At 37.8% G+C, this 27,271-nt stretch overlaps 1 protein-coding gene and 1 long non-coding RNA gene across 3 annotated transcripts in view; both read left to right on the forward strand.

Annotated features, from left to right (window-relative positions):
• Positions 1-27,271, forward strand: part of LOC141363191 (uncharacterized) — a 479,244-nt gene that overhangs the window by 354,124 nt on the left and 97,849 nt on the right. The window lies entirely within an intron of this gene.
• The window catches only part of LOC129444805 (zeta-sarcoglycan), a 399,770-nt gene that overhangs the window by 322,857 nt on the left and 49,642 nt on the right, over positions 1-27,271 (forward strand). For both annotated transcript variants that reach the window (XM_055205725.2, XM_055205726.2), the window contains exon 4: positions 9,221-9,308. In XM_055205725.2, coding sequence (XP_055061700.2) covers positions 9,221-9,308 — 88 coding nt within the window. The remainder of the gene's footprint in view (positions 1-9,220; positions 9,309-27,271) is intronic.

Below are 27,271 nucleotides of genomic sequence, written 5' to 3' on the forward strand. Positions count from 1 at the left end.
CATCAAAAGTTTCAAAAACAACCTGACAGTACAAACTTGAATTGTTGAGAATAAAAAAAATCAACAGTATGAAAATTAAATTGAATCAAATTAGAATAATATAAAGTTTCAATATAATGCAACAGTATTAGCAATGGGACAAAAGTAACACGATTTACTTTTATTTTGAAAAACTGGCAAACTTCAGGATGTGTTAGAGCACTAAATAACATATAGATTATTATAACGTGTTATAAGAAAAAATGACTGCTTTAGGAATGTACTTACCATGGTTGAAAACAGCTTTTTGGACCTACATGCACAAAACTTGAAGAAATATATCGAAATTTGTCAGCCCTGTCAATCGTTGTGTGCTAAAGATGCTGTCATAGTTTGGAATGTAAATGTTATCAGGGCTCGGGGAAAATCGCTTTGTGACTTTCACCCCGCGTTACTTTCGCCCCGGTTCTCCCCTACTAATCATCTGAATTTGAAGAAATAATGGTATATAGCCCATCACAACCCTATATCACGACATTGCGTGACTATTTCACGCATGGACCAGCGTGACAATGTCACGCTTTGCCGCGTTTGAGCGTGTGCATGTCACGCTTTCTGTTTGTGTCGCTGTCACGTGTTGGTTGCTCGGCTTTTTTGTCCTATTTTCAAATCATTGTCGCTTCGGTTTAGGGTTAGATTTGGTGCTTGTGTTATATGTCACTTTAAGTATTTGTCACTTTAAGTATTGCTTTATAAAATAAAAAGATACAATACTTATTCTTTTATATTTTCTAAACTTTAACCAATTGTCACCTGACGTTGGGGTTAGAGTTTGTTTAGGTAAGGGTGTCATTTTATGTAAATCTAACCCTAAACCGAAGCGACAATGGTAAGAAATTAGGACAAAAAAGTTGAGTAACCAATACGTGACAGCGACACAAACAGAAAGCGTGACATGCTCACGCTCAAACGCGGCAAAGCGTGACATTGTCACGCTGGTCCATGCGTGAAATAGTCACGCAATTTCGTGATACTGGGTTGCCCATCAATAGTTTTTCTTTCAGGTAGTTAAAGAACTGGGCATGTAAGGGATATAAAGGGCCCTATTTTAACGATCTAAGCGCATCGTCTAAAGCGCACAGCCCAACGTCTAAATGGGCATGTCCGAATCCACTTTTGCTAATTTAACGACGGGAAAAATGGTTTGTGGTCAAAAATGGTTGGTATGTTTGATGAGTAATGGGTGTGTTTTGGGCCTAACGTGCAAAATAAACCAATGAGAGCTCTCATCCCCTTTAAAAGTCAGTTGCGATGGTGCTATGTCTAATACCTATTTAGATGACGGACTTTGTAAACTGAAAAACTAAGTGGAGAAAGAAGATCCCCAGTTTAAGATTAATGTTAAATAATTGTGTTGTTTTCACTTATATTGAAATTGTTATTTTTTCATTAAAACCTTTAAAACCTGTTTTCTTTTAGTAATGGAACTAAAAAAGCAGGCTTTTAATTGCTTTAAATGTATGGCTATCCAATATCATCAAAAAAATATTTACAAGTATGTAAGAAAAGGTTTGTACTCTAAAAATACTTTTGTAACAAACAGGAGATATAATTTACAAACGGCTCTTCGCACGTTTCAGCACTTGGACAGCGTCATGATTTTTTTAAGCATTACTTAAAAATGTTTCTCATCTCACCATATCCACAGGTAGAGAGTCATCATATAGGCTATACAATAAATCTGTGAGGTAGCATTAAAAAAACATTTAAAAACAGATGCATTTGTTTAAAGCAAAGCATTTATTTACTTACCAGGCTACAGGTGAAGTAGCTCTTTACGCCTTCTAACGTCTCATAATCGGTCCTCATTTATGTCCAAGAGACTCAATAATAGTCTTTTACATTCAATCCTTTAATCTTTCATATTTAAAAGCGTTTTTTGTGCTGCTGCGCATTCATGTATGTGATAAGAAAACCCGCGTTGTCGTCCCATTTATAGGTGCATATTACTAATGCGCTCTTTAAATAACAAAAACACACTATTGTGCAATTGACTTAAGACCAGATTTTTGTTGGTCAATGCATGGCGTAGTCTATTTTAGTTGCCTCAAAATAGCAACGCGCCAACAATGCACCTGAACACACCTCGTTTTTAGATCAGAACGCCCATGAGCGCAAAAGGGGGGCGCAAATGCATTTGCTATTTAAACAACGTGGCGCTAAAAGTGAAAATTATAATTGTGCAGGGTGGAAACTAGCAAAAGACACTTGCGTCGCGCATTGCACTGCATTGCGCAAGGTTTAAGATAGAGCCCAAAGTGTCAACTAGGGATGGGCAGTATTTTTGATAAATGTATTTCAAATACGTATTTCAAATCCAAAATAGTATTTTGTAATTTGTATTTGATAGGGTTGAAGAAAATGCCTTCGTATTTTATATCAAAAAACTTTAGTGATTTGTATTTTTAAAATACTGTAATATACTTTGTAAAAACTCTACATGATGACATCATACTGTAGAAATGCAGCCTCTGATTGGTGCCTACTGAGAAGTTTGCCCAGACCAGACCAGAAAATTGATCCATATGAAAGGTGGTGGTCAACTAGTTGCTATGAATACAGGTGCCATCAGTTGTCTTCTTATGAATGACTTGTTTGTCATGGTGCTAATACAATGCAGGCCCTTCGTTATCAGTTGCATATGTCAGATTTTGCATGACTCAATCAGAGGCAATGTAATGGTAAAGCAGTAGATCAAATAGTCCAACTGATAGAAGGTTTACGAAGAAATTTCATGCTCCCTTGTAAAAGTCTTTTTTACTATTTTTAAAATACAAAAATACAGTTGTTGTGGCTGCTGTAGTTTATTTTAAAACACTTAAAACTAAGGTATTTGGAATTTCATTAATATATTTCATTACATTTTGATGTATCTTTGCCCAACCCTGTTGTCACTACCACATTAAAAGACATAGTACGTTTGAAGTTTAAAATGCTTCTTACTAATGCAGTTTAAGTCAGGTTGTTAGATAGTACCTTCAGCTCAAATGACTGACATCTCACGTCTTCTCGTGATGAGGGATTCCTTACTTAATTCCTCATCTGTTGCAGAAATGTAGGAGGGAAAGCAAAAGTCTGAGTGCTTTAACACTGAGCTTACTTGCAATTCTGGGAAACAGGTTCTTTTGCCTGAGGCTTCATCGGCTTGTGCTTCCCTGTGTGCCATCACGAATGCTGTCTGGTCTGGTGCTTGAGCTCTGCTGTGCTGTCTGTGATGCCCCATGCTTCCTGGGATTTTAACTAGAATAACAGAACTTGGGTTTTACATGTACAGCAAGCAAAATCTATTCATCCGTCCCTATATATACTTCTATATATGTCTGTCTACACTGTCAGAAATAAAGGTTTAAACTAGAGATGCATCGATATTACATCTTTTTCACAGATACAGATGCCGATAGTTTGGTGGATATATAAACTGGCATTAACAAAATTCTGAAGATTAAATGTTTATTTACACAGAGCTGAAATTCATTGCATTTTCCTGTTACATCGGCCATGACTATTGGCTGTTTTTAAACTATCGGCAAATAGTGTGGAAAAACTGCTTTAATCAACCAAAACCAATTATTGGCTAATATATCGGTGCATCTCTTGTTTAATTTTACCTTTTCTGTCCCTGGGGTCATACCCTAAGATTCCATTTTGTACCTTTAAAGGTATGCTAAACATAATACAATGTTGTATCTTTTTCGGTACCTTAACTCTTTCCCCGCCATTGACGAGTTATCTCGTCAATTAAGAGAAAACATTTGCATGAAAAAATGTGTTCCTGCTGAGTTTTTGCGTTAATCTGTAATACCATGATATCCACTAGACGGCGCACTCACCCAATTTATAAAAAACTGAAGCAAAAAAATATTTATTAATTTTACACTCCTTGTATGTTTTGATAATCATTCTGAATGTGATCTCTAACAAAACTCCTTCACAGAAATGCAATTATTTCAGCTTTTTGCTTTTTGAAAAAAAAAATCAATATTTCAGAGTTTATAAGCAGAGAAAAATATAAATGGGACGTTTTTTTTCCAGTTTTGTTTGTTTGTTTGTTTATTGTTTGTTTATAAGCAGAGGGTCTGTTCTTTCATTTTGGCGGGTAACTTTAAAAAAAGGCTTGCGTTAAAGGGCACCTATTATACAAAATCCACTTTTACAAGTTTTTTGGACGTAAATGTGAGCTGGCAGTGCATGAACGCATCCACCTTAAAATGAAAAAATCTATTCACCCCATCTGTTTTAATCCCCATTAAACCAAAGCAGTCTCATTAGACATGCTGCTTTGATACTCTTAGCAATGTGATGTCACACTGCTAAATCCCCGCCCACGGCTGCTGACTGACAGTTTTGTTATGCTGAGTTTACACCAACCGCGTTTCAGGCGTCAAAATCGCGTCTACCGCGCCTAGTTTGTCGCTTGAACAGTTTGAATGCATTCGCAGGTGTAGACCGGAGTAGACGCGCGGAAAAAGCAAGCATTTGACGCGCGTCAGAGACAAAATCCGCTCCTTGTGGGAGGGGCAAGTGCTATGCGGTTGTCTGTTTGCAAGATGACTGATGTTGATTGTGCATTTATCAAAAGAGTTACCAGTTTGTATTTGGTAACCTTACTATAGGGGGAAAATAAACAGCGCGGGTAGATAATCGTCACGTGACTCAAAAGTGAAATGTGTATTTACAACTTACCAGGTTGCCCGATGTCCTCACTGACACTCTTCCAACCGAGGTCCTTTTTATTCCTGTCTCTATAGAAATAAGAACTTGTGTCGTATAGCTCCGGATGACTGCTTACGGACATTATCAAGCGTTGGTTGAATGAGTGACTCTGCAGGGCTGCCACCAGAGCAGCAAGCAGGCTCCTGATGGGGAAATTCCGCCAAAGTTCAAATTTTTCAACTCGGGCGTCAGCCACACATTCGCCTGAACCGCAAAATGCACAAAAAGCACCATTCGCGCGTACCGCGCACAACGCTAAATTCGCGCGAACTAGACCCGCGAATAAGGCGGAAACGCGTCTTCCGCGCCGCGGGACCTCCAGACACACGTCAACACGTCTTTACATTGACTTAACATTGAAATCACTCGCGCTTGATGCCTCTACCGCGGTTGGTGTAAACGCAGCATTATACCATAGTTTCTGCCTCCAGTGAGTTAAACACTGTCTGCTATTTTTTCTGTGCTTCTTTCCGAAATCAGATCTATTTTAACCAAAGCATCTCTTTTGGTAAGGGAGCAAAAGCAGTAGCTCATTTGCATTTTAAGGTACACACACACACGCTTTTGCTCTCACCAAAATAGGGGCATTTTGGACATTTAAGGATCTATTGTGTACTTTTAAAGGTACAGTTAACGGTTTTGTACCCCTAAAAAAAGCGTAAATGTACAAAATTAATCTTTAAGGGTAACACTCTTTGTAAATTTTTTGTACCTTTTTATCTGACCACGTATAGATACTTTTTGTGATGCATTTATCCTTTTTAGACTCTGACAGTGTCTGGTTACTTTCATCATAAAGAGTTTGAATCATGTGCAATCTCAAAACACACGAGGGTAAGACATCTTTAATTGGTTGATCTATTCCTTCAACCTTGTGTATGATAAATTGGCTAAATGAACCAAGCAGTCACGGTTCCATAGGTTAGCACTGACCAGATGCCATATTGTAACTACATCTGTTTCCAAAATGCATCTTTCATTCAACACTATACTGACAGACTTCAGAAGATTTTCATAGTAAATGTTAATACAAATAATATTATTTAGGGTAAATGTCCTGGAAACCTCTTAAAAGCATGAAATAGACAACATTTGTATTGTCTGCTGCACTTTATACAGTAAACCTTACATGTCCGTCCATCAGCCAATCAGAATGTCACAAAGTCATTCTCATGTGGCTCCATTGTTATCAGCCATGGTACTTTTATAGCTTGGTTTGAAAAAAATCCTTGGATGTGGAAACGAGTGCCCACGAGCAACGATGCCACATTTCAAATCGACCAAATGCCATAGAGATGAATGGGAATGCCAACGGATAGCTTTCTGCAGGTATTATAGACCTCCTAACGCAGAGCGGTAAATCTGCACATAAAGCCATCAGACTTTATCCGGTTATTTTAGCACCTCTGAGAACAAGGTCTAAATGGATATAATCCTACAGATGATCTTGTAATTAACCATCCAACAGAATCCATGGGGATCGCCGCAGGAGGTGGGTCCTAAATTTAGGATCTCAGCAGGTGTGTGGGATTGAAGTGTCGGGGGATGACGTTAAAGCGTAACTAAACCCCTGGTCAGAGCCTGACTCCACCCACTGGCAATATTTGAAAAATGCAAGAAAAGTGGGCAGATCCCAACGGAGATAGAGGGGACGAACTAAGCTCGTTCCAAGCATGTGGTGAGATTGTAACAAGGGCGTGGTGAGCTTGAACCTGCTTACGTCACGAGTTACTTTTTGGACCCAACATCCAATAGGAAAATTCAACTGCAGTAGCCACCGTTCAACCTGAAGAGGGCAGCACTCAGACGTTTACACCATATATTGTAGTATTGAAACACTTAATATCCAAATGTCAAAAAACTTACTGAAATCAATGAACAGCACTAATAAAGCATTATTTTTACAGATCATTAACTAAAAAAAGTTGGTTAAGGGTTTAGTTACTCTTTAAAGGAGAGAAAACACAATGAAAGAGAGATAATGTACAGGTGGACATATGGAGGAACACAGAGTTGTCATGGCTGAATGACATTCCCAAAAAATCTCTCGATCGCTCATTTGGTGTCCAGTGTCTTGTTTCTTCTTTCTGGCATTGTATGAGAAGAAAGAAAGAACAGCAGTGGGACGTCAATACAGATTACAGATTTGTTTGATTAGAATGGACAAGAATAGACTGGAAGAAGTGCCTTCTTTGCATATGAATGCCTGTGAGTTTTTTCAGCGTGTCAGATCTGAGTTTCTGATTGATCAGGTGACAAACTGCATGCTGGACTTAGACAAAAGGACTATTCAGCATTGGTTTGAAGTTTCGAAGCACGTTCTTTTCACACTGATGTTTTAAATTGTTTTCCAAAAGTTGCTGTTTCACACTAAAACATCCTATATACATCCACATATAAATCCTTGTATTGTACATACTTTAAGGGGCTACTATGATCTCAGTTGCAAAAAATGGCACTGTCAACCTTTAAGCCTTTAACCTTTTTTTTTTAAGGTATGATGGTATTTCATTTTCTAAAATTGACTTATAAAACACTGAAGCATCCACTGATCCAAAAACAGTAAAATTTGATGTCTAACAAAAGTCATTCACAGAAATGCAATTATCTCAGCTTTTTGCACAAAGATTGGAATTTTTGAAGACACCTACACATACTGTATGTGAGAGATTATTAAAAAAGAATGAAGATAGAATGAAACTGTTTTTTGTTGTTGTTGTTTGACAGCAGAGGGTCTGTTCTTTAATTTGATGTATTGTATGTTTATATATTTAAAGTGCACCTATTTCATTGCTAAAAACAACGTTATTTTGTGTATTTGGTATAATACAATGTGTTTGCGTGGTTTATGGTTAAAAACTATTATTTCCACATACCGTAAATTTTTTGTTGCTCCAGATATACTGCTTTCTTCAAGCGCTCTTATTTTGTCAGCCGTAAATGTGACACTCCTTACCATGTTTAAAAGATTCGCTCACAATGCAATGCTGAGAGGAGTTAACAGGTGACAGAGATGAGTCAAAGCGGGAGGAATCATGATAATGTCGGTCTTGTCCATGTCAACAGGCCCAGAAAGTAAACTGTTGCCTACAATCTGTGTGTTTGTTATAGTCCAAAAAAAGAGATTTACGTTGGAAACGATAACTCGCGTCATCGTATACTTTGGGGTTTGTACATTTTGCATATCGTTTACATGTACTAATACACAAAGAAATGTAAAACAGTGAATCGGACGATAGTTGCTTTTTAACTCTTTCCCTGCCAATGACGAGTATTTCTGTCTTCCCGCAATACCGCTATTATCCACTAGGTGGCGATCTTCCACAACTTTTTAATTTCTCTATGAAAAGTCCATCACAAAAATGGAATTATCTCTGCTTTTTGCTCAAAATGTGGTGTTTTTGCAGAAACCTACCCATATTCAAAAACAGATGCCCACACACAACAAAAACACGAGAAGGCACAGAAATCAGAAACTTTCTCTCGCGGACCCTCATTGTACTTGTCAATATATTGATCCGGCTGGCTGGCAGGTGGATCGATGAATAAAAGGAGCACTGTGCTTTGAAGGTAAACTGAGAGCCGAATTCTCATGCCAGGGGTCTGGAGTGTTAAAAGTGATCTAGATAAAAGTAACACTCCCTATTTTATACGTCATATATAATAAGATGATTTAAGAATTTAATCTCCCTATAAATCTGAATGTTGTACTAGATACAGTATGGACCAGGGTTAAATGCATTTTACTGTATATGTGCGGGAACCCCATTATGTGCAGTGGTGCAAGTGTGTGATTTACACCACAGCGGAGACTGTGATGAAAGAACGGATGTCCAGGTCAGTTAGATCACAGCTACACAGAACCGAGAGGACAGTGGCTCCAGTGATCCACAAGATGCACCCCTGCATGCATGAACACACATACACACACCCCTGCCAGCCAGAGAGCATTGATGCATGAACACACACGCACACACAGCTGTCTTTGACAGCCTGGAAATCAAAAATAGCGTCATACTAACCACATTATCATCCTATCATTCTTTTTTTAAGCTAGATCTATTGTATTATTTAGTTTATGGTATCATTGTTTATCATCTCTGTTATTGTCTTTATCTTTCATTACACTTAATTTACAAATCACGTCCTGTTCTTTGTTTTCCGCTACTGTTTTACTTTATTACCTTTAGTTTATTGGAAAGTAAGATACAGTATGTATTTTCTGCACAACTAGTGGCAATACACAGGTTCTGACAATTTCCATTCAACTGGAATTGGTTGGTCAAACAAATAGCTCCCTCAGCTCATGCTAATGTAAAAGTGAACATTTATCCTTTTTTATTGAATTCATGACCTTGGCGTGGCAAGCATCATATTCTGCCATACAGTTCATATCAGCATTGAAAACATGCATCTGTTCATCACACACGATGGCATGAGCAGATTCTTTATTCTGTGTGTTTTTCAGGACAGTCCTCTGGTGTTACAGTCAGACCGCAACGTGACGGTGAACGCACGAAATAACCTTGGCCAGCTGACAGGACAGCTCACTGTGGGTGAGTGGCATTTACAAACCGACTTTATTTTCATGGGCATGTCAGCCGAGTTCACACGTTCTCATTTCACAGCAGAGCGCTTCATTTATAGCGCATGTGTTTTTCATACTCGCCTCTATTTTTTCTGGATCGTTTCTGCTACCGCAATATTCCAGTGTTTGCAACAGCTACCGCTTTGTCATGTAAACATAGGGGAGAGTTCACATTTAATTGCACCACTTTTGAGTGCAGCATAAAAACTTTTGTATTGTTCATTGATTCCCTCCATCTAGTTTTCCGTGCACTAAAGGCATTAAGTTAAATGAGTATTTAAGTTAACTCATTTTTATACACTGCAAACACACTAAAAGGGCCGATTGTCATTATACAATGCGATCACACATTATTTAGTTAACTGAAAGAGGTGGTTTCCCTTAATTGAAAACTGCTTGCACTTATATATTATATATCTAAAAAAAAAAAACGGTGCTAAATAGCAGAAAAGTGGTTCCTGGCTTGTGATGAACCATTTTTAGTGCTATATAGCACCTATGAAGAACCATAGGGGGGTCATATAGTACCATTATATCACCAAATTTGGTTATTTTACGTAATCATATTCACATACTTTGTTAAATGTATACACATGACATTAGCGTATTTTAATTTGGTAACCTGCATGTGGCGATTATGATGACACAACTTGCTCGTATAACTACTCGTCTTAAATAGGAAAAACGTTGATGTGTTTGGTCATTTCTAACTTTATCTCTAAATGGTACCATTGAATGAATGGGGCTAAGCTAAATGCTATTGAAGCGTCGCAGCGCGCTCCAGCGCTTAGGTGCACGCACACAGATGATAGAGGGATGTATCAACAATTCTTAGTTAAGGTAATAACATATTGTAATATTGAAAATGAGTAGACTATTCCTTTAAACTTGTCAATCACAGTGTTCAGGGTGGGGTTATATTATAGGGCGTGTTTGTATTTGGAAGCCACATTACTCACAGTCGACCACGCTTCACTGCGCTTAAACGGCCACAAGGGGGAGCACAAGAAAAGCTAAAATGATAACGCAGAAAATTTTGTATACATTAAATTATATAATACCGCTGTTATATTTCTGCAAATATTAACCAAATAAGCTTAAGCACTGTTTATTAACTTGCATTAACTTGCTAGTAAAGAAAGATGCCATTTTAAAGCCATTTTAATACCATTTGCAATTCCTTTTTAATAATGTCCGGAATATTATTCCATACACAGTTGATGGTACCCGCTGAATTCCATCGTATTTGTTTTTCCTACTGTGGAAGTCAATGGTTACAATCAGCTGTGTGCTTAATATCTTCTTTTGTGTTCATCAGGTAAAAGAAATTCATACGGGTTTAGAACAACATTAGGATGAGAAAATGACAGAATTTTTCTTTTTGAGTGAACTATCCCTTTAAACTCAATAACTGTTTAGGCTGCTGGTGGGATGCAAACGTTAAACAGTGTTTCATTTACAAGAGATGTTTTGTGTACGTTTTCTATTAATCTGGCAACAGCTATTCATCAAATGATGGAGAAACGTCTTAAAACTGGGTGCATATCCACATGCGCAGTTTAGACAAGCACACACTTGGCCTTTCAAGGAGCAGAATTACATTTTTCTTGAACGTAACATAATTGTACCCCTAAATGGCATCTGGACACTTGCACAAAAGTAAATCTAATTCGAACAGGGAAAGAGACACCTTGTGTCGACCATGTTACAATTTATCATTGTTCGCAAGTTCCCCTTATACAGAAAATGAATTGCAGTTTCTTTTGCCTTAATGGCATTTATAGCAAACGAGACACGTAAGGGATTTGGGGTCTGGAAACAGAGGATTATAAATTCAGAAAATATCGGAAGCTCTTCTCCTTTTTTAGTTTTCCGGCTGTATGACACACAAACACATTTACGCTGCTAAAACAATGCACTTGTCCTCTAGACCGGTTTTGTTTTTTGTTTTGGATGGAAACTCGTCCACCATCTTGCCACAGATGGCAGTAGACTACGTTCTGGGACCAGGTGCCTGCCAGACTCAGGACCTCCATCGATTACATCAAACATCTCACGGCAGCCACAGGGGTTTCCTGTGTTTTTGGCATTTTCCAGTGAATCTTCTTAACCTGTGAGGGTTTTCTTACTTAAGGGTATGCAAGACAGAGTATTTGTGTTTGTGTGTATTGAAAGAGCTACCTGACACGAGCTAAACATTCGAGCGAAGAACAAGTCACTACCCCAGAGGCCTGTAATTTAGGTGCTCTCCTATTCTTTCTGTTCACAAGCAGAACAAAACATCAGATCACAGGTCTGCCTTGCAAAGGAGAACAAGGGGAGGAAATCATCACATTCTTTGTCCTACATTTCAGGCTTTCTTTCCTTGTCGAAAGAAAGACCAGCTTAGACTGCCATTAATTTCGATGCTGTTTTATTCTAGTTAGTGCCGGTGACAGTCATGATTTTGTTTGTTTGTTTGTTTGTTTGTTTATTTATTCTTAACACCATTCCAGCATCTATGGCTATATTCATGGCAAGAACTGGTTAATCCACACAAACATTGGGGTAATTTGGCATCTTAAGTTCACCTAACTGCACATTTTGGCCTGTCGACGGAAACCGGAGTACCCGGAGTTAACTCATGCTGACACAGGAAGAACATGCAAACTCCACACAGAAAGGCCACCTGACCTAGCCAGGGTTCGAACCGAGAACCTTCTTGTTGTGAGGCAACAGTGCTCCCCATTGAGGCATTTTTGATTTTGCTGGTCTTAGGTGGTATAGCTGGTCTCCCAGTCTGGTCTGCTGGTTTTATTCGCTTTTGGGCACTTTTACTTGTCAACAAATCCAGCTCAACACCAGTTTGTCTAGCATTGTAAGACCCAAATATAGAAAAAATCTTTGAAAAAAAATGTTTCACCTTTTATATGTTGTTGTAGGATGACTCTAATGCAGAAATAAATGAGTTTTTACATTTTTGACATTTTAGTAAGTTTTTATGTCCACATAATCATCATATGGGCAGACATAGAGTTTTTAATTTCTCTTTTTCAGTTCAGAGGCATCGTCACATACCTCCTCATCAGTTATACGAGAGTCCCATCTCAAAGTCACTTTTTTCAAATTTGAATGATATAAATGACATCATACGCATTGTATATAAGGCAGTCCTGTCTGGTAGCATTCTGAAATTAAATACACACTGATTATTTCCATGCTTATTAATCTCGATGCAAATCAATTCCAATCACATTTATACATTTCAAAGGATTCACCCATTCCACAGAATTCACACAATACTGTCTGGCGAGCTTATTGTCCTCTATTTATAATGCTAATAGCACCTGTACCCCCTACCCCACATTCCAAACATTATCACCTGACCCTCATGCAGCAAATAGATATTTGGGCAAACAAAGTCCAGACAAGAAAACAGGACCAGTTAAGTATATTTTGGAAAATAATAAAATACAGATAGTTTTAAATATTGCTACATAAATACTTTCAAATTCTCAAATGAATAATTAATTTCCTAAAAACTTATTTAATAATCTTAAAACTTTGATTAAAACTGAAATAGTATCAAATATATTTAAAATCAATATTATATTTTGTTGCTACCAAAACAGTGATTAAAAAAGTAGGTTTTTAACAGTTTAGAAGTACAGCTAATTCATGTAATGTGCCAGGTGTACAGGTAAATTTTGCTACCCTTCAGACCCAACGTTGTAAAATTGGAACATTGACATAACAAGCTCAAAATCTAATATAATCAAAACATTCAGCTGTATCTTAAAATCTGCATGATCGAGACACATAACTAATCATAGAAAAAAATATTTTAGGAATTTTACTTACGTGATTGTTTTATTTAGTCCAGTAAAAAAGGTCATGTTCTTCAAGGCAGGTTTTGTAAGTTCATGACCAGGAAAACAAACCTATTTACAAAGTCTACCATTTAAAATCATTGCAGGTTTAAACAATATGACTTTTTAGTTGTGTAAATGTTGTTTTAAAGAGAACAAAACATTTACAGGTATATTTTATTAGACCTTAAACTGATGTTGTAATATTACAACCAAGGGCTTTACAGGGCTAGGATGGGAGATACCAGTGAGACCAGCTGAAGACCTGCTCAGCCAACCTGGGAGACCAACAAGGGTTGATGGGTAAAAAGCTGGTTGAACACACCAGCATTAAAACATTAAAAAAATCAAACTCATGGACATAATAGTCCACATCTATATTATTTAAAGTCAGGGTTCATGATCTCTGAAATCCAATGTTGACATTTGAAATCACCTAAACAAACACACCTTCTGTTGGTAGACCCGCCCCACACATACGCAACCCAGACAATGATGTTGGTTAGTAGACACGCCCCTTATTGCTGACTGGCTACAAATGTGTGTTTTGATAGTTGGCCCGACTTTCTTTTCCAAAGCGTTTTTCAGATATTGTGCACTCCGCCTTTAATTATTAGTTTTATAAGTTATGTCTTTAGTAATAGAATAATAAAATATTTGCTAATACTAGCAAAGATGCATCAAGTATCGTCTGACTCTTATGACCTGTATTATGATAAATGCAAACTTTTAAATTTGATCTCAAGCTATTTGTGTCCCGTACTTAACTTAATTAAGTACATGCCCATGGGCAGATGTTGTTTAAATTTGCTTACTCACTGGCGGCGTGTTGCTCACCCGTAGTCACAGAAAAGTTATCTTTTCAATGTGCCCTCTGTATCATCTCCCTGACATTACCCACAAGTCTGCGGTGCCATCGCCCTCAGGCTGCCTCCGCTCTCTCGACGCCGTCTGAACATTTAGGGAATATCAGAGCATAAAATAGCTTCCAATCAGATAGCAAAGTTCTGCTGTATCGCAGCTTGTTTCCTGTTTATTTCCCCTTTTCTGCCGTTCTCTCGTACCCGTTCGCTCCGAGAACATTAATCTTGAAACAGAAATTGTGCAGAGGTGCTGAGACTGAGAGAACTGGGCTTTACTCTGATAGCTTGGCCCAGGAGTACAGAGGTCTCTGTTTTTATAATACGTCCCATAAGTTCAGATGATTGATGTACCGTTGTGCTGCGGTGAGCAAGGAGCAGGGAGAAATGCGATCATGACTTCATCCTGAGTTAGTTAATGTCGGAGAGCTCTAGTCTGTCATGGTCATCGTGGCTTTGGACTGACCTTTTCTGGGGAGAAAAGAATCTGCTAAATTGTTGCTTACCACTTTACATACTGTACAGTACACGACTTTACATGGCAATAAAAGCCAGTTGCATTCACAGCCATTTGGTAAAGCGAACTGAGAGCTGACAAAAAATATTGTCATTATGGTTGGCCCCCTTCCAGATTTTTTATTTTATTGCATGTTTGTCACACTGTAATGTTTCAGATCATCAAACTCATTTAAATATAAATCAAAGATAACACAAGTAAACACAACATGCAGTTAAGTAAAGGTTTTATTATGAAGGGAAAACGAAATCCAAACTGGCCCTGTGTTAATAGCGCTTGCCCCCTAAACCTAATAACGTGTTGGGCCACCCTTAGGAACCACCTTTTTAAGGTAATAAAATCCTCACAATAGGACTGAGGTCAAGACTTTGACTAGGCCACTTCAAAGTCTTAATTTGTTTTTTCTTCAGCCATTCAGAGGTGGACTTGCTGGTGTGTTTTGGATCGTTGTACTGCTGCAGAACCCAAGTTCACTTCAGTTTAGGTCACGAATAGATGGCCGGACATTGTCCTTCTGGATTTTTTTGTAGACAGCTGAATTCATGGTTTCATTTATCACAGTCTTCCAGGTCCTGAAGCAGCAAAACCAGACCCCAGACCATCACACTACCACCACCATATTTGACTGTTACTTTTATGCCAGACGCAATGGGACACTTATACAGTACACCAGACGTAATGGGACACACACCTTTCAAAAAGTTCAACTTTATGTCGCCAGTCCACAGAGTATTTTCCCCAAAATCTTGAGGATCATCAAGATGTTTTCTGGCAAAACAGAGACAAGCCTTTATGTTCTTTTTGCTCAGCAGTGGTTTTCGTCTTTGAACTCTGCCATGCAGGCCATTTTTGCACAGTCTTTTTCTTATGGGGGAGTCATTAACACTGACATTAACTGAGGCAAGTGAGGCCTGGAGTTCTTTGAATGTTGTTATGGGGTCTTTTGTGACCTCTCGAATGAGTCGTTGCTGTGCTCTTGGGGTAATTTTGGTCGGCCGGCCACTCCTGGGAAGGTTCATCACTGTTCCATGTTTTCACCATTTGTGGATAATGGCTCTCACTGTGGTTTGCTGGAGTCCCAAAGCTTTTGAAATGGCTTTAAAACCTTTTCCAAACTGATAGAACTCAATTACTTTCTTTCTCATTTGTTCCTGAATTTCTTTGGATCTCTACATAATGTGTAGCTTTTGAGAATATTTTGGTCTGCTTCACTTTGTCATGCAAGTCCTATTTAAGTGATTTCTTGACTGCGAGCAGGTGTGGCAGTAATCAGGCCTGGGTGTGGCTAGAGAAACTGAACTCAGGTGTGATAAACCAAGTTATGTTGGTTAAGTAATGTATTTAATATATATTAAGTTATGTTTTACCGGGGATCATCAAAATGCATTTGATGATCTGAAACATTAAAGTGTGACAAACATGAAAAAAATTTTAATTCAGGAAGAGGGCCAACACTTTTTCACACCACTGTATGAGGTTCATTGCATTAAATTCTAAGTTGATTTAACTTGAAATAGTTTGTAATATAAATAGCTATGTCTGGCATCTCCACTTTGTTAATTTTACTTTAGTGATCATAAAGGGTACTTAAAGAACTTAAAATCTGAATTTTTGACATGAATTTACATTTTTGTGGAGAGAACACTGTGTACCCCTGTATCTACAAAGCACAAATGAATCTCATTATTGCTGATTACTTCACATTACCCTACAATAGATCAATATTCCTGCATGGATTACTAGCATAAATGTAAACATAATGTAAGGCTGAATTTTTAAACATTTCTATTTCTCCCATCACATCTGATTTACTGTCTGTTAATAAAGACATCATGTTAACTGCAGTAACTTTCGTAAAAGTTGTTCAGGAAATCTAAACTCCATGACAAACCTTAAACTTACTTCAAATAGCAGAGCTAAACACAAAGTGGCTCCACCACTGTCTGCAGCAGGTGAAACTTTAAATATTAGGGTATAAAATTATATATTGGAGTATAATTTTGCTATGATGACATGCGTTGGGATATAATTACATGATTATGATTAACTTACTTCAACTTAATTTTTTCTCTTAAATGTTTACTTGATTGCAGTGGCGGTCGGTGACTTCTTTTTTGAGGGCACACAACGCAAAGCTCGTCGCAACATGTATGTAACCCGTCATGTGTCGGGTTCGTCATTTCAAAATATGTGTTCGGCGCCTCATGTGAACCATGTGCATCATGTGTCATGTCAAAATAAGTGCCTGCTGTAGATGCGTATAAAGGGTTTATGATAAAAGAGACGCTCGCACTTGCCAGATACTCGCATAATCTCATGTGTAATCAGAGTTTACTGTTAAGGGATTGTCTTGTGAGTATTTTGTGAACGTAAGCGTCCTCTTTTATCATAAACCCTTTTGACGCATATGCAGCAGACACTTATTTTGACAAGACGCATGATGCACATGGTTCACAAGACGCAACAAACACATATTTTGAAATTGCGCCCTCTGAAGAAAAGTCATTGGCCACCACTGCTTGATTGTTTAAGTAAAGTCAACATTTGGGTTTACAGTGTAATTCAAACCCAACGGCTGGGTTTGTCCATATTTAACACTAACTCTGAGTGTATACTGTACATGTTAAAATTTCCAAATAACCGTTTTGAAGCCCATGAAGCTCATCTGGGAGTCACATAGTAATTTTCATTGAGCAAAAAAAAAAACAGTTATCTGAGTGATTTGTTCCAAGTAATTAATCATGATATGAATACATTGGCAATGAATTCATGCATGTAGAGGAACCTTCAGAAATTAAATAGCTGTTTCATGTTATGTAATTTAGCCAGAATTAATTACTGGTTTTAAATGCATATACTCATTCCCAAATGATTATTTTCACGATGTTCTTAAGTGAGCCGTTTAATATCCGAGACCACTTATCTGTCAAGGTTTTCCACGCTTTAAACTTCTTCAAGGTATCTTCTCTTGGTGATCCTTCAGAGATGTGTTTTTCAGACAAACGATGATCAGAAAAGATTTTCATTGTGACCTTCACGCAGGTATGATGGGTTTGGTTGGAGGTGTTGATTTGACATGGGATTGGCCATCTGGCTTGGCTTGTCCTGCCAGATCCTGTTTTGATTCCACGTCCCCATCACTCTCCAGCCTTTTCCGCTAACCCTGCTGTTCGCATTGAGGTCTTGAGTGATTGAAATCAGGGGACTCAAAAAATAATTCACATGTGGGATGTTCTCACGCTGTGAGCTGGAGAGGCCAAACCACTGAGGGGACGTGGAAGGGAACACGGCATCAACCTATTGACTCCTTCGTTTTATAAGTGTAGACTGCATAATAAATGCCTTCTCACTTTTGGGAGAGCAGGCGATGATTTTATTAGCGGCGGGTGGTGTAGAGGACATAAACGAGTGTTCAAGCGCTCTGTGGGGTGGGCAAGGACAACAGGAGCCTTGTGACAGTAGGGATTCAGAGGTGACACACATATACACAAACTCATCATGGGCAGAGATGCTGCCTGCATCAAAAGTGACTTTGTTCGTCCTTTTCAACACGTTACGAATGTCTGGAAGTTAAAGGGACAGTTCGCCAAAAAAAAAAAAATGACACTGCTGCATTTGTTACTTTCCCAAATGTGGATTCTGTTGTTTATCTGCAAAACAGAAACATATACATTTTCATTTAATTGTGGTGCAGTTTAAGAGTCATTAAAGTAGGTCATATGACTTGTGCACTATTTTTCAAATTCCAAGTTTGCAACGATGAGATATGTTCTGTTTGAGGAACAATCCCATATGTTATGCCATTACTCACAAATAATCTTTTATTACACTTAAGAAGAATTGAATAGTTTTCTTTTGTGAGTGTCATTTTTGGGGGGCTGTTTCTTTAAAGGTCTGTGAAGAGAAATCCACGAGCTTCCTCCTTAAGTGAGGCACTTAACCTTGTGCTGCTTCAGGGTAACCTGTAATAAGTGCACTACAAGTCACTTTGAATAAAACCATCTGCTAAATTGCTACTTACTTCACATTGACATGACACCAAAGGGGCGCTTGCGCTTACAGAGACTGCGATGTCATAGCGGCCGTAACTCATTCATTTGTAATGAGAAATGGGGATTTAAGGAGCGACAGAAGCCGCTGGTGTTACAACCAGGATGAGCAGAGTTCAGCTGAATGCAAATACGAGATATTATGAGATGGTACACTGATCTCAACTCACGTCACCTGTGCATTGATGGCATGACATGACTCAATCTTTATTAATATTATTATTATTTATAATTTATTTATTTATTTATTTTGTTACTCATCAAAGGTGTAGAAAAACACACATTTAACTATGGGAACTATTGTGTCTAAAATAAATAAATGTAAAATAAATTAAAAGAGTCTATTTTAATCTTGCCATTTCTTCAGACAGCTTCTTGAAGTCTCACCTTGAGATGCTTTTAATCGGTATTAAATGAGATCAAATCAATTCTGGTTTTAATGAAGTGTTCTTTATTATTAAGTCCAAGTCATTCATTTTAAAAACATATGTTATAGTTTTGTGTAAAAAAAGACAATTATTTGTTGACGCATTTAAGCGTACGCCTTCAATTTAAATTGTTTTAAAGATCACGGGAAACGTTTTAGTGAAGTAACCAAAACGTTTGACCGCTAGTGTACTGCATGAACCATGATATTTACATTTAACAGACGCTTTTATCCAAAGCGACTTATAAATAAGTTGAACAATGGATGCAATCACATCAACAAAAGGGCAGCAGTGTATTTACGTCAATTTAAGTCAATTCAACCTACTATTTTAAGTTTTGACTTGTGATAGGTTGACAGTTTTTTTCATAACTTGGCTGGTGCTGCGTCTTACAGTCAGGTGCGCCTTGTAAGTCAGTATGAATTAATTTTGACATTTATGAGGCAAGCGACATCATTAACGTGAGAGTCCGCCATATGCTGCTTCTGTATTTATGTAATTCAATGGATTCAGTAATGTGGAATGATGAGTATGCGAACTTAATACTAGTTGGCTTGTTCGGTTAATTTAGCCTATTAAACCTTCCAGGTAAGTTCTGTATGCTATGGTTTATCGTTTAAATAACTTATAATATTACTTTAACGTACATCTATTCAGCCTGCTGTTCTGTCTGCTATTGTTTAGTTGAATAACTTGCCTTTCCAGATTAAATGTCTGTTCTTCGGCTTGGACTTTGTGAAATAATTTTCTAAATAAACGCGACGTATAGTCCACTGTGACTCATATATGTTATTTCGTCTTAATGACACATTTTTAAATGATGCAGCTTATATTTCAGTGCGGTTTATAGTCCGGAAAGTACGGTAAAATTGTTTAACTTAATTTGTTAAGTTTAAAACACATATTTCATTGCTAAAAAACAATGTTATTTTGTGTATTAGTTATGATAGAATATGTTTTTGTGGTTTATGGTTAAAAAAACACATTATTTTCCACTCTCTTCCTGAAACGTGTGGATTTGAAAAGCGTAGTGTCGCTGATTGGTTAGCTAACTGTACGATGTGGTTGGTCTGAATACCTCTGACGTCAGCCGGAAATGTTACGCTTCTTACCATGTTTGAAAGATTCGCTCACAATGCAATGCTAACAGGAGTTAACTTACAGGCTGTAAGTCCGAAGCGGAAGGAATTAAGATAATGCCGGTCTCGTCTACATCACCAATCCCAGAAAGTAAACTTCGTGTGTTTTTTTAGTAGTCCAAGAAAAGAGATTTACGTTGGAGACGATCATTTACTTTGGGGTATGTACCTTTTGCCTATCGTAGCATGTACTAATACACACTTACACACCAAGGAAATAAAAAACGTGAATCGGACAATAGGTGCTCTTTAAAGTAATATAAAATATATGTGGATTTGACTTTTTACCATACTCCAAAGTACTTTTAAGAAGACATGACACATTTAAAAATGGTAATACCGTGGTATATATCTAAAAAGCATGGTAGGAACATAGAAACAGGGTAGCATGTAAAAAAAACCATGGTAATACCATGGTATTTTTCTGAACTTTTTGTGACCTCAACTGGCCTTCAGAGTCCGTAGGAATGCCCCTTAACTTTTGTAGTGTGTATATTTAAGAAAGTTCAAGAAATAATGTATTACAGTTAATTTTCATCACTATGCAAAAAAAGTTATGCTTGTATTTACATTTTAAATCCGTTTCAAACCACAGGAACACTCATTTTCAAGGAGAGTTCAATATAATATAAAAAGTTACATTTTTTCACATCCACTGCAGAGCATAGCGGAACATTGAAATGTAGACGTATCTAGAAATCATCTGCGTCAAGAGTGCTCGCGGCTCATGTGGGAGTCAACGATTAAGAGTTTCATGGCACCAAATATCCTGTGATTTCAGCTATTAGTTCCAAGTAATTAATCAGAGAGAGAATACACCGGCAAAGCATCGTGCACATAGAGGAATGCTTGGAAATGAAATGCGCTGTTTTATGTTGCGTAATTTAGCCCGAATAAATTGCTAGTTTTAAATGAACATCATAATTCGTAATGCCACATTGCCTCTTAGAAATCTTTGGAATCTGGAAAGAGGGTTGCCTACCTGAAGGACGTATGGAAATTAATGCATACGAATACACACATCAGTCTTTTGTGTATTGTTCCTGATTATGACAAGAAGTCTGATTATTCGTCTCTTTACCTTGTCTGCAAACCACACCCAGACACATGCAGGCACACCCACTGATTAATGCAGGTGATCAAAATTCAACGCTTTCGTCTTTTATTAATGATGGTCATCAGCTTCAGATAAATAATTTATCTTTACCTTGCTCACCCTTTTATTTATCTTTTTTCAAATACTTTTTGTGCCGCATTTCTCAGCAAGCTACTTCTTTTCACAAACGGTACTTTTAGGAATAAAGGAGCTTTTTAAAGTCCCCTAAAAAGGGAATGTTTTTGACATTTCCTTGGCTTGCATCAGCTGTGGTTGTTTACCTATATGGTCACAGTAATTCAGAGTCAGAACCTTGGCGTGTTTTATAGACGATGTTTCTCACAGAGGGCAAGCTCATTCACATCTTTCAGTCTTTTTTATTGCTGCCATGATAAGGGAGCAGAATATGTGCGGCACATTATTATTGTGGCATACAGGGTACAGGCATGTGAAGAATGCTTTTGACTAGACGCTCACCTCAATGGTTTCACGTTGATGGTTTAAATTTGACTGTTTTTGTGTTTATTTGTGTAGTAAGTATCTCTTAATCTCTGAAAGACATCTGGGTTTCCACAACCCAAGATCATTTAATTCACTCCGAGAGAAGTTTTTAATTTCCTCCCACCTCAAAACAACAATTAATCACCAATCCTCAGTTTTGATGAGGGGTAAATCCGTTTCAATTAATATTCAAGAGCAGGTCTTTAATTTCCGTCGCGTATCGTGTCTCATTTTAACCACCTGGATGAGTGGAAGGGAGAGGAGATCCGTGAGGTGCAGCAGTTTGATGGGCTTTGGGGAAGTGCAGTTGTCCTTGTCCAAGTATTGAGCGTGTTTGCTCTATGTGCATTCACGGAGATAAATTGTTGAAGTAATCAAGCAAACTCCACTCCTAAGTCCTGAAAACATCTAGTTGAATGTGATGCACACAAATATGAAGCAAATCAATTCATCTCAAGTTGCGCACAATATTTGGGATAGTTACCTGACAATGATTATACTAAAAGTGGAAAAGTTTGTGTTTTTGAAATATTTTATATACACACCTCAAAACAATCACCATTCACACGGATCTATAAAAATAATTTATAACGCTGTAATATGCATGTCAGCCCAGTAGTTGGCGATGTTACTTTGTAAAGAAACACTATGCACCTGTTGTGCACAACATTTAGGGTATGGTTACCAGTGGTGGCTGGTGATTTCTATTTTCGAGGGCGATGCGAAGTTCGTCACAACATGTATGTAGTCCGTCATGTGTGTGGTTTGTAATTTCAAAATATGTGTTCTGTGCATTGAGTAAACCTATGTGTATCACGTATCTTGTCAAAATAAGTGCCTGCTGCAGACGCGTCAAAAGGGTTTATGATAAAAGAGACACTCGCGTTTGCCAGATACTCACATAATCTCATAGTTAATCAGAGTTAATTGTTAAGAGAGTGTCTTGCATGTATTTTGTGAACGTGAGCATCTCATTTATCATAAACTGTTTTGACTTGTGTGCAACATGGACTTATTTTGACAAAACACGTGATGCACATGGTTCACATGACGCAACAAACACATATTTTGAAAACACGAGCAACACACATGACACTCCTAACACATATTTTGAATTTGTGCCCCTCAGATGAGCAGTCACGAGCCGCCACTGATGGTTACACAACTACAATTATACTAAAAGTGAAAAAGTTTTCCTTTGCGTTTTTGAAATATTTCACATACACACCTCAAAACAATCCCCATTCAGACAGATCTAGAAAAATAATTCATAACACTGAAATATGCATATCAGCCCAGTAGTTGGCAATGTTAATTTTTAAAGAAAAACTATGCAGCTGCGCACACGTGCATTCTTCTACACAGCAATAAATACAGACAATAAAGTTTTATTACTACAATTGTCCCATGGACTATAAAGTGGCAAAATTTTGTAAACTGTGTTGCCCCGGATTTCCACCGACTGCTGAACGGCGGCGGAGTCACTCGGTTTGCATTCAAGTCAATGTGTGTATTTTCACTGACTGCGTTCCGAATCCGTCACAGCTCCGGCCATCCGCAGCCCTCCGGAACAAATACGCAGAGCTTCTATTTCTGACAGATGCTGGACAACTCCGCAGGGCGGAGCCATGACTATATCGCGTGATCATACGTGAATTTGCGAGATCTCGTGTTGTAATCTGGGCTGGTCCAGCAAAACGTCATAATTTAACGTCATAATGGGCGGAGCCATGACTATATCGCGTGATCATACGTGAATTTGCGAGATCTCGTGTTGTAATCTGGGCTGGTCCAGCAAAACGTCATAATTTAACGTCATAATGGGTGGAGACAGAACTAGATATCGCTCGATCATAACGTGAATTTGCGAGACCTCGTCACTTCTGCACGCAGCCGCTCTGCAACAAATACGGAACTGGTGGGTATTGGCGGATGGCGGAGTGCGGAGCCGTAACGCAGCAGAGCCGATCTGCAGCCGCTCCGCAGTCGGTGGAAATCCGAGGTTGGAGAAGCGTTAATAAATCCAGCATTTTAAAACTTCACAAACACAGTCCTGTAGGCCGACATTGTTTTTATGGTTGTCAAGTTCTCACACATTCCTGTAGACTAAACACATAGTACATATGCGGATGATGTCATGATTTTCAGATTACCATTTTTGTAGTTTACACTAAAACAGAAACAGTGTTGTTTCAAAAACTTTAATTTTAAAACTCGTTTCGAGGTTTGCAGTTTCATAACCCCAAAACGATGATGTTGTGTAAACGAGCAGCCAAAATGCATAAGATGTTTCCCAATTTTGGTTAAAAACCTTGTCATGTGAATGTAGCCTTACACTGTAAAAAAGGTGGTTCAACTTAAAAAAGTAACTGGTTGATAATTCAACTAAACACAACAATTTTTACACAACTTTATTTACATCTAATATTTTTAAGTTGAATGAACTTAAAATTTTAAGGAAGCCAGGTAACTTACTTTTTAAAGTTTAACCAACAATCTCTTTTTAGTCTTTTTTACATGCAAGATGTTTTACGCATTAATGCAGTGTTTCCCAATCCTGGTTCTTGGATTCCCCCCTCCCCCCAGATTTAAACCTGATTTAACTCATCAACTTGTTAGGGAGACATGGGCTGCATCAAAACCGCAGTATGCGAAAAGGACCCGGGTGACCTCCTTCTTCCGGGAAGATACCGAAGTATTAATTCAATGGACACTTTGCAATCTCATGATCCTGGAAGAAGAGTTATCCAACAAAGAAGACGACGTAGGGGCGTTGTTTTATTCAGTAGGGGAGACCGGGGCTGGTTGTCTCACGGGTTGGTTGTCACACTGCTTATTCCAGACATACTACATGGCGCTGTGGTACAATTTTTATATCAATTTGTTAGCTTTTAATAGCTTTCTCATTTGCACTTGAAATTTTGCTGAGCAGACACAAAACATTGAGGTTAGGAGACAATTTTTTATTTTTATGGGTCAGAGTAAATTTTTATGTTGGTGGTGTTTTTGTGTTGAGATCTTGTAGGATATTAGTCATTCAAAAACAAAACACTCATTAAAAAGCCAAAAGTAGTAGCTTTATTTTGAGTCATATTTTAGCTATCAAGTTAAAGCCGTGTGGCAGCTAGCTTATCATGTTTGTCAAGAAGTCAGTTGGGGATGGTTGTCACATAGCTTGCGGGGTTGGTTGTCACATGTGAGTATTGGACATATAGACCTTTTAAGACTGTTCGTCTGTTTGTTTGTTTTTGTTTGCTGTTAAAATAAAATAAATAAAGCATTAAATAAAGAGGTTTTAACACTAAAAATTATTTTATTTTATTTCTCAACACAGTAGACAATAGGCTTTATGCCCAGCTGCACTACTTCCTGAACTTCAGCCAGCTTCTTGTTTCCTGTCTGCCATTATTGGACAAACTGATTAATCCAGGTGTGCCTGACCTCAGTAGTCACAGCAAGAATAATCAGACACACCTGGATTAATCAGTTTGTCCAATAATGGCAGACAGGAAACAAGGAGCTGGCTGAAGTTCATAGTGCAGCTGGGCATAAAGCCTATTCAAGTAACTGATCACCCACTTTAATCTCATTGTTTAAACATAATGGGCATTGATGACAACTATCATAGGGGTGGATTCATATTAAAACTTATTTGGAGTTTCTAGCTTAAAAAACTAAAAAGTTACACATTATCTTTTCAGATCCCAATTTATCACTGAAATCCTATTGAACCTCTATAGGGACAACCAACCCCATACCCTGTGACAACCAACCCCGTGATGGGGTTGGTTGTCACATTGTGTCAGAGTGTCTTTGATGGTTAATTACTTCCTGTTACAATACATTCGAAAAATAAAAAGTATACACATTTAAAGCCAAGACTCCAAAGTTTCATTTCATGTAGGAATTACTGCTGAAAGATTTTTTGAAGATGAGCAATTCATGCATGAGTAAAAATTGTGACAACCAACCCCGGTCTCCCCTATGCCTGAAAGCGGTAACATGGCTCTATTCATATGCAAATACATATATTCAACAGCTGTCCCTTGTGTTTTGTGTTTAAATTGCGCTTGTTTAACGTCATTTTAGTTAACAAATAACTTTTGATGATGACGTGTCTTGTGATGTATCAACATGGTGGATGTAGTACATTCAAATTAATTTATACTATAAAGTACTTACTGTTTTAACAATCGATGAGTTGGTACTTCATTCAGTATAGTGTCACAGTACGCGATTTCGGACGCAGCCATGTTAACCATTGTGAAAGGAGGCTGATGAGTTGAATCAGGTGTTTTAAATAAGGTAACATCTAAAACTTTTTTTGGAGTGGTTTTGAAAGCACTGCATATAATGTATTCATTTTATACACTAGTAAACATAGAAATGGTTTCTTGGTCCAGGATAACAGCCACAGAGTGTTGCCCATATTATAACAGAAACCAATTAATAAATGAACTTCCTGTGGTTTAGCTTAGAAAGGAAAGAAGGAGGGGAGGGAGATGAGTAGAAATATGCTTTGGTGTGTGTATAATCACATCTTCTCTGATCATATGCTCTGTAGCGGATCTGTCTATGAGCAAATCTCTGGCCACCGCTGTGCGATGCGATACGGTCAAGAGAGGATTAATGAAACAGAAGTATAAATGAACACTTTATTAGCATTCTCTTCTCTTGACCTCACCAGCATAATCAAAATCAGCCTCGCCTTATCATCAAGCACGTCTTTCATCTCTAGCCCACGTAATTAATGTAGATTGAACATTTCTTCTGTGTCCTTTTTCAATTCTTTATCTTTCAGTAATGCATCAAATGATGTCTAATTTCCGTAATTATAAGAGAAAAGCAATGAAATAATGAATAGCATTTTTATATTTAAAAGCATCATGTGCACATCACATTTTGTTTTAACTTAGTCACTTTAAGGTCTTAGGATCTCTCTGTCTGTAGGGAAAAAAAGCGGTTTAAGATAAAACCTCCAGCTCAGTGGGAAGTTTGACTTCCTGCCGTGTAAAGAAACTCAGCCATGATAAGCCGAAGCTGATTTGTACTAAAACTCAAACAAAACCACAAAACTAAACTTGTAGCAGCGTGATGAAACTCTGAATCATTGCTGACTCTAAAGACAAGACATAAATGGCTACAGAACTGAAAAATAGATTTAAATAAAAAAGCACCTATTTCATTGCAAAAAACAATGTTATTTTGTGTATGTGGTATAATGCAATGTGTTCACATTGTTTATGGTTAAAAAACTAATTATTTTCCACATACCTTACATTTTTGTAGCTCCAGATATACTGTCTTCCTGAAACGCACTGATTTTGTACAAAACTCATTGATTTTAAAAGCGCTGTGTCCCTGATTGGCCAGCTAATCTGTACATTGTGATTGGCCTGAATACCTCTGACGTCAGCTGGAAATGTGACGCTCCTTACCATGTTTGAAAGATTCGCTCACAATGCAATGCTAACAGGAGTTAACTTACAGGTT

This window comes from Misgurnus anguillicaudatus, chromosome 3 (assembly GCF_027580225.2).
Source record: "Misgurnus anguillicaudatus chromosome 3, ASM2758022v2, whole genome shotgun sequence".
In the NCBI taxonomy this organism is placed as follows: domain Eukaryota; kingdom Metazoa; phylum Chordata; class Actinopteri; order Cypriniformes; family Cobitidae; genus Misgurnus; species Misgurnus anguillicaudatus.